Source organism: Falco naumanni, chromosome 19 (genome assembly GCF_017639655.2).
Source record: "Falco naumanni isolate bFalNau1 chromosome 19, bFalNau1.pat, whole genome shotgun sequence".
Lineage (NCBI taxonomy): Eukaryota > Metazoa > Chordata > Aves > Falconiformes > Falconidae > Falco > Falco naumanni.
In genome coordinates, this window is record NC_054072.1 from 5,563,008 (window position 1) to 5,575,801 (window position 12,794).

The window sequence follows — 12,794 nt, forward strand, 5'->3', positions numbered from 1 at the left end:
AAAAAGACAAGGACACATTTAGTACTTACAAACAAAAAGGTTTCCTGCTGACAAGTGACTACTAATGACTAAGGCAGCAAAAAATATGCTTTATTTTAAATTAGTTAAAAGTTAAAAAATTTTAAGTTTTAATATTATATTTATATCCAATATTAAAATTTAAATTAGTTAAAATAGTTAACATTTTGCCTTCCCTGCAGAGTTGGTTTTATGAAAAAGTGTCCACATATTTGTGCTTACAGGAGCAAAAGAAGCACAGAGCACAACGTAAGATAAGAGGCTGTTTTAGCTCTTCACCCATGCCATTAAAGAGAAACATGAATATTATCCTCCTACTGCCACTCAGGTAGGAGGGTCATATCAAACACGGAATAACGCTTCCGTCAGTATTTTGCCCCTAGTTTTAACTATACAGTTTATATTAAACAAGACATAATATTTACCTTTGTTACAGTTAACATATAAAAATTGGTTACACTGTTTTCATGTGCACGTTTTATTCGCAATCTGCACTCTTCTTCATCAATTAGTTCGCCAACATATTCATTCACAAATTCACCCTGAAAAGGATGAAAAAATAAGAAATCCGTGTTTGCTTTAGCATCATAAGAAGTAGTAAAGCAGCACATAAAAAAGCATTTCCTATAAAAATATACTTTAACCATCTAGTAGGCAAAATGTGAACACATGCACCAGGTGTTTGTTGTCTAGGCAGTAAGTCCACCCAAAATGAGAACCACCCAAAAAGCAGAACCAAGCACTGTTTCTATATTCACTATAAAAAAACGTTACTTGTCAGTTCTCTAGAATCCTTTGAAACTTCATGCTTTCTTTTAAATGGACAATGAGACAATATTCATAGAATCCTAAGGAAATGTGAACTATTACAATGGCATGTATTTTCACTACATGCTTCACTTTTATTAGGACTTTAATAGTCAATAAACTCAGATTTGCAGTAACAGAGTTTTAATGAGGCACAGACTGTACAAAAATTGTAAATAATAATAAAAAAATAAATCAAACGTGTTTAAAAGTAGCCCTCCAGGCCAACAGGTTGTTCTCAACTTTTACCTAAGGGATTTCAGAAGAGCTGGGATATGATTGGTACCTTGATACAAGGGAGTCAATACTCAGCACTGAGCACAACTTTATCAAGACAGCCATTTACTGATGGTTTAAAACACTGTTAAAAATAGCTATTTGAAATGCTCAAATTCAAGTGTCCAACAAGCACCTGGTATTTAAAGAAAAACTCTTGTTAACATGTTGGCATACTGTATGTTACAAGCACTACCCTGTTAGCTGTGCTCGGGGCAGATGCCTGAACAACTGACTTCTTAGTGACAGGGCTCCCTTGCCTCACGGCTGTCACAACCCAAACAAGAGTGAAGAAAGCGGTAAGTGAAAGGAATAAGGGTAGAAATCAGGCAATTTGGGTCATGTTTCCGAGACCTAATTCACCTAAATGACTGAGAAGCCTGGCACTCCTTAAGCCTGATTTACAGTTTGGAAGTCTCAGTTATCTAACACACATTAACAAGATAAAAGTCACTTAAGTTTTTTTCCCCTTTGATTTAGGCTAAATTTTTCAGAAGCATCCAAGTCCCTTCATTGCCAAGTTGCTTTCAGTTCAGCCTGGCAGTTTTGGGAACACCTGCACAGGTCAACAGAACCCCCACCAGTTTTCAGCAAAGCTCTTACAGGAGACAAATGCATTTATAAAGTTTGCACGCTAAATTCACGGGAACTCCACTATAAAAAACACCCAAAACTTGCTATAAAAATTCACCAGGTACTTGGGACAGGAATAATTGTAGTGTACTGAAAGGTTTTTAAATACAGCTTTCCTCCCCACTGCTCCTCTAGCTACTTGTCAAATCAGTCAGGTGTGCATAGGCTGAAAGAAGTTTCTGCCTATAACCGATGGAGTGGTTAACAGCATCCTCACCAAAACTGGTCTGTTAGAACACCTCCAGTACCACCCTACTTACATGCACGCTTGTCACAAACTGCTACATAGTATTTCTCTAGCTCAGATTTCTAGAGACTGTAAACTATGTTTTAAAAAGCCAGGGAGGTAGGTGTCTAGTAAAAATGGACGAAAGCAAAGAATTCACAGTTGAAATTGCCATACGTAAGCCCGAAGCTTCGTTTTGACATTGCAAGACCTCTTCAGTAGATTATCCTATGCACTACCTGTGCACAGTTAAATACCGCATTCCTTAATAATGAAAGAATCAATTCAGGGTCTCTTTGCTTTTTCTATACTTTCTGATTACACTGGAAGCTAAACATGTCATCCCACAGTGATCATGCAATCCAAAACATCACAGCAGAATGCGCAGTCTGGAGGGCAGCCACCTTCCCTCTACAGAGCAGAGCAGCAGCATCCTCACATCAAGTTCCAGTCCACCAAAAACTATGGCCTGTTTCCTCATAATGAGAAGCTCCAGGATACTGTTGCTGTTGAGTGCAAATTCGAACTGAAGAAAACATGAAGGCAACCAAGAGCAAAAGAGTTCTCTAGAGCAGAGTCTTGAGGATGTGGGCTACCCTGCAAACACAATTTTGTTCTGAAGCCTTAAAGTGCCCAATGCATCTTCTACTCTTCAGGTACACTTAGCCATCTCGTTGTTCAGAAACAATGACGCCTGCGTGAGCAAGAGCAAAACACACATTCGTCCACCAGATCCATTCCCCTGCCTGGCAAGTTAAAGCAGAGGTGAAATCCAGGCCAACCATCCTCACACTTGCCTTGAAGTACAGCAAGACTGCAGTCCAGCTAGACGAGGATTCCCATACTTAAGAGATGCAAGTGTAAGATTTTGTTTTTCTGTATCAACTGTTGCATATCCTACCTGAAACCCAGACCAGTACTGCCAGAAATACAGTGTAAAGGAAAACCAAAGTGATCCACATCCAATGGCTTTCTGACAGTCAGGGAAGAATATTCCCATTCCACTCCTCACTGACTGCACCCCACAGATCCTCCTAAAGACACCAGCCATTCTAGTATTTCAGCCAAAGTCTGTAACAATTCCTGAGGCTCATCAGTCCCCGCTGCTTTTTGTTACAACAGCAGCATCACTTCCATCAACAGAAATCTCCGCATCTTCATTATTCTTCTCTGCCTTCTTGAACTTCTAAGAATCTTTGAAGTCTGTCGTCCAATGCAGCCTGATCACCTCATTTCATTAATAATCTCCTGCGAGTTCTTCTGAAACAAATCCAGGCTGAAGAGTTGAACGCCAAGCGGGTGAGAAAGCTGACTTGTACCAGATGTCTCTATGAGGAATACCGCAAACTCCCCCACTCCAAGTAATCAGCTAACAGGAAAATGCCATCAGCATGTTGCTGTGTTAACAGCGTAAAAAGGAAAGGCAAATGGAAAGACTTAATAGCCCCCTGAAAAGGGGCTCACAATTCAAGCCAACTCCATCCAACCTTTGAGCTTCTCTCATATTCTGACCGTATGATAAAAACAAGAGGAAGAAGAAAAAAAAAAAAAAAAAAAGGGCTGGCAAAATAATTCACCTGCTTTAAGATTTCATCATCTTTAATGGCCTTATTTAGGGAACATTATTCAGACTACTTTTTTCCACCTTTTTGCCCTGCAGGCAGTGAGAAAACACACTTCCCTCCACCAGCAGAATTCCCGGTCACCTAGAACTTGCTTTTCTTCTCTAAGCATCAAGGTTAAGACACTAATGTCAAAACAGCAAAGTGAATTTTGCCATTACTGCTTCAGCTACAGAAGTTTCATGTCTTTTCAACACAAAGCATTTACTTGCAAGTGCTGACATTTTTGTATTCATTTGCTTAGAGGTACAGAGTTGCAGTGTTTTCACATAAAACCATGCTGATGGCTATCACAACCTATGTCCTTTGTAATTCTACCTTTTTAATGCTCCTTTTCGTCCTGAGACCCCATCCACGTCGATCAGTTTTTATGATTTCAGCATCAGGGTAGAGTCTTTTAGTGAAACACTGGTTCTGACATCGCTCTCCCGCTGGGCACACCTGGGGATGGCACTCATACTGCAGCATCCTGTTCAGACACTCCGACTCCAGGCCACAGGGATTCTCATCCGATGGCTTGCAGTTACAGCGAGGGATTTCTGACAGATCAGCTACCTGAATCTGAACCTTCCCTATTACCTTGTTGGACTGTGGAACGAAGCAAAAAAAGAATAAATTGTGAAGACGATGCACAAAGGACACAGACCTAACAGCTTTATTGGAGGGCAATCATCAACTGACACAAGGCGGCAGAACACTGACTACACTGTTAATTTTTCCTCTAGACCTTTCTGAAGGACAGTGTGTCACAACAAGTATACTTTCTGCAGTTCTGCAGCAGAAGCATGGGCTTTTACAGCCTGTAGTTGCCACTCTACTGCTAACTTACCTGGGGACATACACTGTTCAGAGAAGCCAACAGTAAACAATTGAAGAACATTAAAACTCATGACTCTCTCCCCAGTAAAATTACTGGTTCAGGAACTCAAAGCACACAAACTTTGATCAAGTACATCACTGGGATTTCTTCCAACTAAAATAAAAAAAATTAAAAAGGGACACCACCAAGTCCTGTGCGTCCAAAACTGCTGCAGTCTGCTGTAGGATGAGCAGTCAGTATATTCTTACTACTGCTGAGGTCAGTGTTAAAGTTCAGTGAATTGCAATAGCCAGCATGTATCTAAGACACTTAAGATGAGCTCGCAAACCAGCAAAATTCTACCCTAGGTAAAACTGTTCTTCAGCTGCTAACTCTCTCATGAATACAGTACCATAAAACATTTTAGCACAGTAAGACAGAACAAAATATTCCTGCAAAGCACAGCAAAATGACTTATTTGAACTTCCTTAAGCTCAAATTGTTGCAAATACCAGTTTAAACACATAGCTTATTCATGCATAGAATAAAAATAGGAAAGAAGCCAACTCACTTTAATGTGTTTATAAGGTGGAGGTTTCCTTGAATTCCTTTCAATTTCTAACGCTTCTTTGCTTTCTCTTTGTGCTTTCAGCTCCTGGAAGCGCCTTGCTGCTTCTTCAAGTGCTGTGTAAGGGAGTTCAAAATAGAAAGAAATTAGCACCAGCTGCTGTTAATCAAATATACACACACATGTATTTATTTTTTTAAAAAAGCTAGGAATAGAGCTCTATAAGCAAAAACACAAGGTAAAAATGAGTTATTGCAGTATATAATGAATCTATCATCAGGTACTTTTCAGTAGGTACTGAACAATGATCCCATGCAGCAGAGCCCAAGCTCCATCTTAACATTTCCCAGTTTGTGGAAGAAATGAACTTGCCCACAACAGTACACAATGAGTAGGCACTTAAAGAAACATTTTTATCTGCAGTCAAGGGATCTACATAATGTTTGCAATTTTACGTGAACACAGAACACTAGTCACATAATATTCCCATGCAGGTTAAGTGGTGATGGAGACACAAACACGTGGAATTTTTGTCATAAACCACTATAAACTTTGTTTGATTTTACCTTTCTTGAAGGTCTTGTTAATACTAGTTTGCCCCTCAGCAAAGCTTTTATCTCCTTCAACATAAGGGAAAACTCTGCCCTGGTGTACCCAATAGTAGTCATGTGAACCAAAGAAAAATACTGGGAAGTCCCCGATATCATGTTTGAGGCCCTGTATGTTGAGAGGCACAGACCTGGGATTGCAGATCTCTGCTGGCCACCACCTGAAAAGTAGGGGGGGGGGAAAAAAAGGAAAATATAAGTTCCCTGAACCACAGCCTTAGCTTCTGAGTTTGCCTAACTGGATTGAGAAATAAAAGCCAGTTTTCCTTTCTTAAAGAAATGAACTCCTTCCTTACGCAATCGAGGCTCCCGCTGGCAATACTTGGGAAGCACTGTGCAAACCACAAGAGAAGTTCTTACTCAAAGTTTTGGAAAAGCCTTTTGAGAACATATGTGGCATGAGAGCCGGTTTCTAAGATCACCTATAAATGCTTGTGTTCCTGCAAGTGACTAACAGCAAACACAAGCTAGGACATCTTGGTTCTTTAAGACAGCCTCTGGTTTTCCATATCGCTATTATGCTGTATAAAGCAAATGTAAGCACAATCAAGTATACATCATTATTTGGAAAAAGCAGGAGAATTTAATTTCAAATGTGACATTGATGTCTGACACAAAGCAGATGAATTACTGTATTTCTAGTTCTTGTTTATGAAGACTGAGCTGCTCTGAGTTATCTTCCTGTAATTCTACAGTACATTAAAAACATCCAAAGCATTAAAAACCAAAAATTGCAGACTTGCCTGTAATTTCCAAGCTTGACCCAAACGATCTGCTTGTAACGTAGCTTCTTGCCAGCTTTACAGTCATTGCAATTCCAGCATCCTTCAGGCATTTCTATGTTGAGACACTCAGGGTGAAAGGAAGCTGGGCAGGACTCACAGCACAACAGTTTTCCACCTTTAAACAAAGAAACCCTGCTTTGTTTATAGAAGTAAGGATTTGCTTCTCCCTGTGCACAGCAATTGACATTCATTTTAAATCTTCTGTTCTACATTCTCATTTGCCCCACAGAAAAAAATGGCAGAAGAAAGGGATCAAGTCAAAGTAAACAATGTTGGTTAAAAAAAAAAAACAACTGTGCAGCACAATCCTCTAATGTGCCAGTTGTGGCTCTTAACAGCATCAAAGATACACAAAAAAGCAGCTGAGTATTTTTTAAACATGAAGCAAGTTGGCAGAAGCAGCAACATTCCCAAAGGAAGCCTTCATCTGAAAGTAGTGCCACTAGGTTTTGTTTCTTTGGTGATGACCAAAACTGGTTTATTTCTTTGGTGACAGCCAAAACAATGACAAAACCCCAAATTTTTAAGAAAGACTTTTTCAATCAACATTGCTATGACTGAATCCCCCAGCAATCCGTTAGTGTGCATGGAAACCCCCCCGGAGCCTATAGGTTGATCAATGCTTTTCTGTACCAAGGACATTATAAAGGAATTGTAATAAGTGTGTTTATTCCACAAAAAGAAAAGTTTGCCAGTATGAGCACAGTAAATAATGCAGAATGAGACATCACCCAAGTTGTCCCCATCCCAAAAGCTGCTTTTGCGCACAAAGGAAATCTTAGTGCAGTGGTTCACATTAATTTCTGAAGTTCACACTTATTTGGACAAAAGTTGTTTTGGCTGGCTTGTATTTTGGCAGATGTATTAAACGTGGAGAGCCACAGCACATCTTTAAGCCACCCTCAGCAAACAAGGCAGCTCATACAATAAGACTGGAAACATTACACATATTGTAGTATTTTATATAAGTATAAAAAATATATATACACACACACTTTTATAGCTATATAAATTTTTGAAAAATTAACAAGTTTGTGTGTCTCAAATTCTGGGAGAGACTTGAGAGTATTTAAAGCAATTTTCAATTACAGTATCAAAAGTGTGAATGGTAACTTTCAAACATTTATCAGAAAATCTTGTCCACCTATAGACTTTCAAAAAGATCATTGCATTAACCGTTTGTTGCATGTCACAATAAGCATTCCTTAAACAAATCTGTTGCATGACCAATACTGTATTTCCTCTGCTAAAAACCAGTAAAATCCATCCATATGGATTTTCCAGAACTCCCCAAACCCATAGTAAAATTTTAAAAGTTAAAAATTTTTGCAAATGTTATTTCAGAGGAAATACAGACCCAGTGTAAATTACTGAAACACTATCCAACATGGTAAAATGCTGAGAGATGCAAAAAAAAAAAAAAAAAAAAAAAATCAAACAAAATCAAACAAAACTTTCAGTGCTAAGCAAGAAAAAAACCCAACAGTTTGCTCTCAGGATGCATTAGTAAAATATTGCTCAAGCTAAGCAGAGGGCTCAAAATAATTTTTGTTTTCAGGAATTACAGGAACTACTGAAAGCCATCAATCTAGCAACGTTCAAAATAACCTAACTTTAGAATGGTTAATTAGGCACCATTTCTGAACACTCCTGGGAAATCAAATTTCTGTGGGGAATAAAATATTACATCTGAGTATTTTATACAGACAACAGTTATCTCCCCATGAGGTATTCTGAGATGCTACAGCACCACCCACACCAGAATGAAGTGACCTCTCTCCTCTGGAGCTGAGGGGTTTCTGCACAGGACAGAAAGCCCGTCCCCCCGTGATCCAGCACCTCCTGCCATTCCTACGTGCGGCGCTGCTTCAGAAAGCAAGTACCTGTCCTGCGAGGAGGGGAAGGAGCACTGGCTGTCCCATGCTAACCGAGGTGGAACATGAGGCCCGAGGGCTAATGGACACATACGCAGGCAAAACCTCACTGCCTTCCCCCTTCGGCCGCCCTCTGGATGGACACAGTACCCACCCTCATTCAACCTGAAAAATCCTTTCTTCTCTCAGGCTCTGCATAAGCTACCTAGAAGGTCTGAAACAAAACATCCCCCCTATACTTCCATACATAAAATCAATTTAAGAAGCTGTTTTACATCACCCTGGTAAGTACTGAACTGCAACAGTATCAAGCTCTATTTGCCTCCTCTTCACATTACTGTGTAAATAGCTTCTCTGAAGCTGGAATAGCCTAGGCCAGATACAAAATGATTTAACCTCTTTCAAGGAGAATTTAGTGACAGCAATTATTTTAAGCCCTTTTGTAATAAAAAAAAGTTGCCAACAACATGAACACACGCTCACAATAATCAATGAGTGAAGTTTACTGAAAAGCAATAAGTGGTGCTTGACAAGCAGACATTTCTCATTTGATTTAAAGAGAGAGAAATAATAGAAAAAGCGAAAGTAAATTAAAGAGAAAGAAACTATTTTGGTTACCTTTCTCACATTTCTTTTTGGAAGCTGACGAAGGAGGAGGAATCATAGGTAATTTCATCAACTCAGCACGATTTGATTCATTCAGTAGGTAGTGGGACTTATAGGCATATGAACTGAACAGGGGGTCTGAATGATCCTGCACTACCAACCCTATACGAAACAAACAGAAAGAGATGAGTTGCAATGAAACTACCCATGATTCCATAAAGGAGAAAATAAAATAAATCAAATGAACACCTCTAATGCATATGTGTGTGAATGGAAAAAAAGATAAAACGAAGAAAAAGAAAAGTCTGACAGAAAGTTTCTTCACTAAGAAAGAGGTTATGTATTGGAGAGACTGAATTAAACTTAACTGGAAAAACTTAGGATGAATAAACTGCTACTAAGTGGAATTTTAGTTGTGCTTTTACTCTTAATTTGTGCATTTACAGAAAAGCACAAGAAAAGCAAAGAATTTTAAAGCTGTGTGATCCACCCTCCCTCCCAAATGAAAAAAGCAAGCTGATGTGAAGAGCTGGGGGATGATGGTCACTGCATCAAAGGTCATGCTGATAGCTGGGGCTACAAGCTGAAAAAGCAGACGTAGTATACAAGAACTCACCACCCCATTTACTACAAACCTATCTCCCAGATACTATCTATGAAAGTGTTTTGCCTTTATAGTTGCATCGGAAAAAAATAACAAGAGGGGTCAGTGATTCTGCAAGGCACCAGAGGGGAAAGAACAGATGAAAGTTCTGCCCTATGTTGTTTGGTTTTAAGGAAAGCTCCACCAACCCTGCCCTCCCACTGCTGCTTTGGAGCAGTCAAGCACTCTATTCTCCTACATGCCTTTTCTCCAAACGATGTGTCTGGATTTCTCTGTCTTTCTCCACCAAGAAGAGTTTTCCCTCATTGCTCCAAAGAGCCAGGCAGCCCCAGTGGGAGCCCCATAGCTACAGATCAGAAGCATTCGGCCAGAGATTCATGGGAAGAGCAGAGCAAGTGGGACCCAAAGAAACAGAGAAGATGAGCTACCAAGACAGCCACCAATTCTTTCCCTTGTGGGACACACGCAGAGCTGAGTGCTGTAGAGAAGCTTTCGAAATGGGGTGCCTAAAAAACTGCTGTAAGGAGAATGGTGTCAGCCTACCTGGAAAACATGTCCTTGGGAGGATTCATAAAACAAGTATGACCTACACATGCAATTAGGTGAACTATAACGTGCTTAATGCCAGATATTCCAGGAAGGTGAATAAGAAGTCTTAAAATATACCGTACTTCAAGTACCTCATGATATGCAAGTTTGTATATTTTATAATTGTCTCATATCTACATTTTATCACTTCAGTAATGCTTTGCATCTAAACACAAAGTCTCTCCTTCTGGTATCAACTACAGCTAATTAAATAACCATTCTCACACAGAGATGCCCAAGTATTTCTAAAGCATTCAGTTCCCCATTTCTTTCTGAGCAGGTACTGTCAGTGCTCCTGCCACAGATGCTGTCCTCACCTTATGTCCCTCATGCTGACCACATATGACTAGACAGGACTCAAATCAACCCATCCGGGGGACTTTGCTAAATGTAAACCTTGCACAATCTTTCGTCGGTGAAGCACACTGGCTCCTGATTCCAGCTATGCCTAGTAGAAACAAACCCCACAAAAATTTTCTAGTAGAACAAGTACATAGCTGCTGTAAAATACAGAGGATTCAGTCAGTGGTAGCAGTTTATAACTTTTCAAGTTCTCAGAACTAAGATTCAGAGACTATAAAGGACAGGAAATCCCATCTGCTGGGGTTCAGAGGTTACTTATATTGCCAGGAGAAAATACAGACTTCTGTAGTTTCATCTCTGATGAAGCCAGATTCAGGTATAAACAGAATTACTAAAACAATGTCAAATGAATTAAAAAACAAAAAAGCATGAAAGTTTTCTTCTGCACTTCATTTATTTTTTTAGAGATAAATGCATGTCTGCATCTTCAGCAAGCATAAAACTCCTTTACTGTAATTCAGTTTTGGAACTCTACTCCTAAATTTTCATTCCTGTGATGTATATACAAGATGGATACCAAATAGCAGGTACTCCTTTTCACAAAGCTTTTAAATAGGTTTTACCCAGGACAAGTAGGAGGCCTCTATTTTACACCTTTGTGTCACAGAATTCTCAAGGAGATTCACCTTCATACGTATCTGTAACAAACTACTACAGATTTATAATCTATGTAGTACATAGATTATACAAGTACATTCTATGATATTTAGATCTTAACTCAGCTTCAGGCATCGGTAGTAGCTGGCCACAGGTTTAATAAAGTACACCTTCAAAGAAATTTATTTAGCTGGTTTGTATAATGCCATGAATTTTGATACTACAGCTTAACAGTGTTTTGAAATTGGTAGAAATCAAAATATTTAGCATAAGCTCAACGGCAGAAGCCTGCCATTGCTTTCCATTCACACCTCAGTATAAACACAGCTTTGATAACCAAGATCAGCAACACTCACATCAGCACGGTGCTCTAACAACTAAGATCCCATGACCTACCTCATGTAGGAGCAGGACAAGACATCATCCTACTGTACAGAATTCTTCACGTAAATACTTACAGGGGCAGACTAAAGCCACCGTTGGACCTTGCTAAGAGACATTTCTAATCTGACATTCAAACCAGGGAAGATCCACAGAAACTCTTCTGTCATAAACCTCTATCTGATCCTGGTACCAGACTGACTCCGGACAACTGAGATAGAAAACATAAACCCAAAGTGCTGAAAATATTATGGAACTGCTCCACCCACCAGAGAAATTGTTTTTAATGACCCTACTCTAGCTCTAGAAAACAAACAACTTCTTTCCACTTATTTATGTTGGACTTTTGGGTGTAAGAATTGGTTAAATTAATAATATCGAAGGATAGGTATTCATTTTTCTCAGAGTTCACGTCTGATGCAGAATGCCCCAACACACCTGTCTGCTAACAGAATGCTACATCACGCATTTTCAGCTAGCTCTGTTTCAAAGAGACAGCAGCTGGCTTGGTTTTGTTGTTCAGACCCTGCATTTGTACATGCAGTACTACTATCAACCAAAATTAAACACCAAACATATATAGGGCTACCTAAGAACCTAAAATAAGAGACCATAAAGACACTATGTCAGATTTGCATGTGTACATCTGTGCAATGCTGATGTCACGTGTCACACGTTGGGGTGGCCCCAAAATGTTTGAATAAGCCCACAAAAGGAGAAACACTGAACTATGTTGTAAACATCTTTTTACATGTTCAGAGGACCTTTTTTAAAGCTCAGTCTAAAACTTACTGTTTCTCTCTGAGCTTCTGAAGTGGTTTTTTTTTTTTTTTTAATTTTATTTAAACTCAGTCCTTTGTGATGGCTCCTAAATTACTTGGGAAAGAGGAAAGTGGAAGAAAAGACAGAGGTAGAAAGGAAGTAGTTCTGGCACCATCTTTCTCTTCCTATTCAGACATCTTTACTACTCTGCTCTTGCAAATTCAAGGCAATCTTCCCATACTAAACCTCCAACTGAATGAACACAGGTGCAAACAAGTAACTTCAAACACTTTCACTTCCTTATTAGTGGCTTTCAAAGCTGCTGAGAAGAATACATCCAACATAAACTTCTGAAATACTGTATAAGACACATATTATTATTAAAACACCTAACCATGCCACTTGGATTAATCTGAGAGAACAAAGGTATTTTTGCATTATGAGACTAAAGCAACTGATGCACCGAAACTTTTCAACCTGCTATTTGACAGAAGACTAGTGACTTAAGAGCCATAAAAGCAACAAGTTGGGGGGGCGGGGGGCGACACTGAGGGGGAAGGAAAAAGAAAAGAGAACTTTGGCATATGGAAAATCCCAGCATGAAACCTGTTTATACAGTATTGCGAATGGTTTTGTTTCAAAGTTCTCAAATGTGATGGTAGTTCTAAATCAAAATT

General features: G+C 39.3%; 1 protein-coding gene across 6 annotated transcripts in view; it reads right to left on the reverse strand.

Annotated features, from left to right (window-relative positions):
* NSD3 (nuclear receptor binding SET domain protein 3) overlaps positions 1-12,794 on the reverse strand; it is a 52,520-nt gene that overhangs the window by 8,271 nt on the left and 31,455 nt on the right. For 3 of the 6 annotated variants that reach the window (XM_040618146.1, XM_040618144.1, XM_040618145.1), the window contains 6 exons: positions 8,835-8,984; positions 6,301-6,457; positions 5,516-5,718; positions 4,953-5,065; positions 3,901-4,170; positions 444-560 (listed from right to left, as the gene is read on the reverse strand). In XM_040618146.1, coding sequence (XP_040474080.1) covers positions 444-560; positions 3,901-4,170; positions 4,953-5,065; positions 5,516-5,718; positions 6,301-6,457; positions 8,835-8,984 — 1,010 coding nt within the window. Of the gene's footprint in view, positions 1-443; positions 561-3,900; positions 4,171-4,952; positions 5,066-5,515; positions 5,719-6,300; positions 6,458-8,834; positions 8,985-10,331; positions 11,567-12,794 lie in introns of those variants that run through there. The other 3 variants (XM_040618148.1, XM_040618149.1, XM_040618150.1) reach the window with 3 other exon arrangements.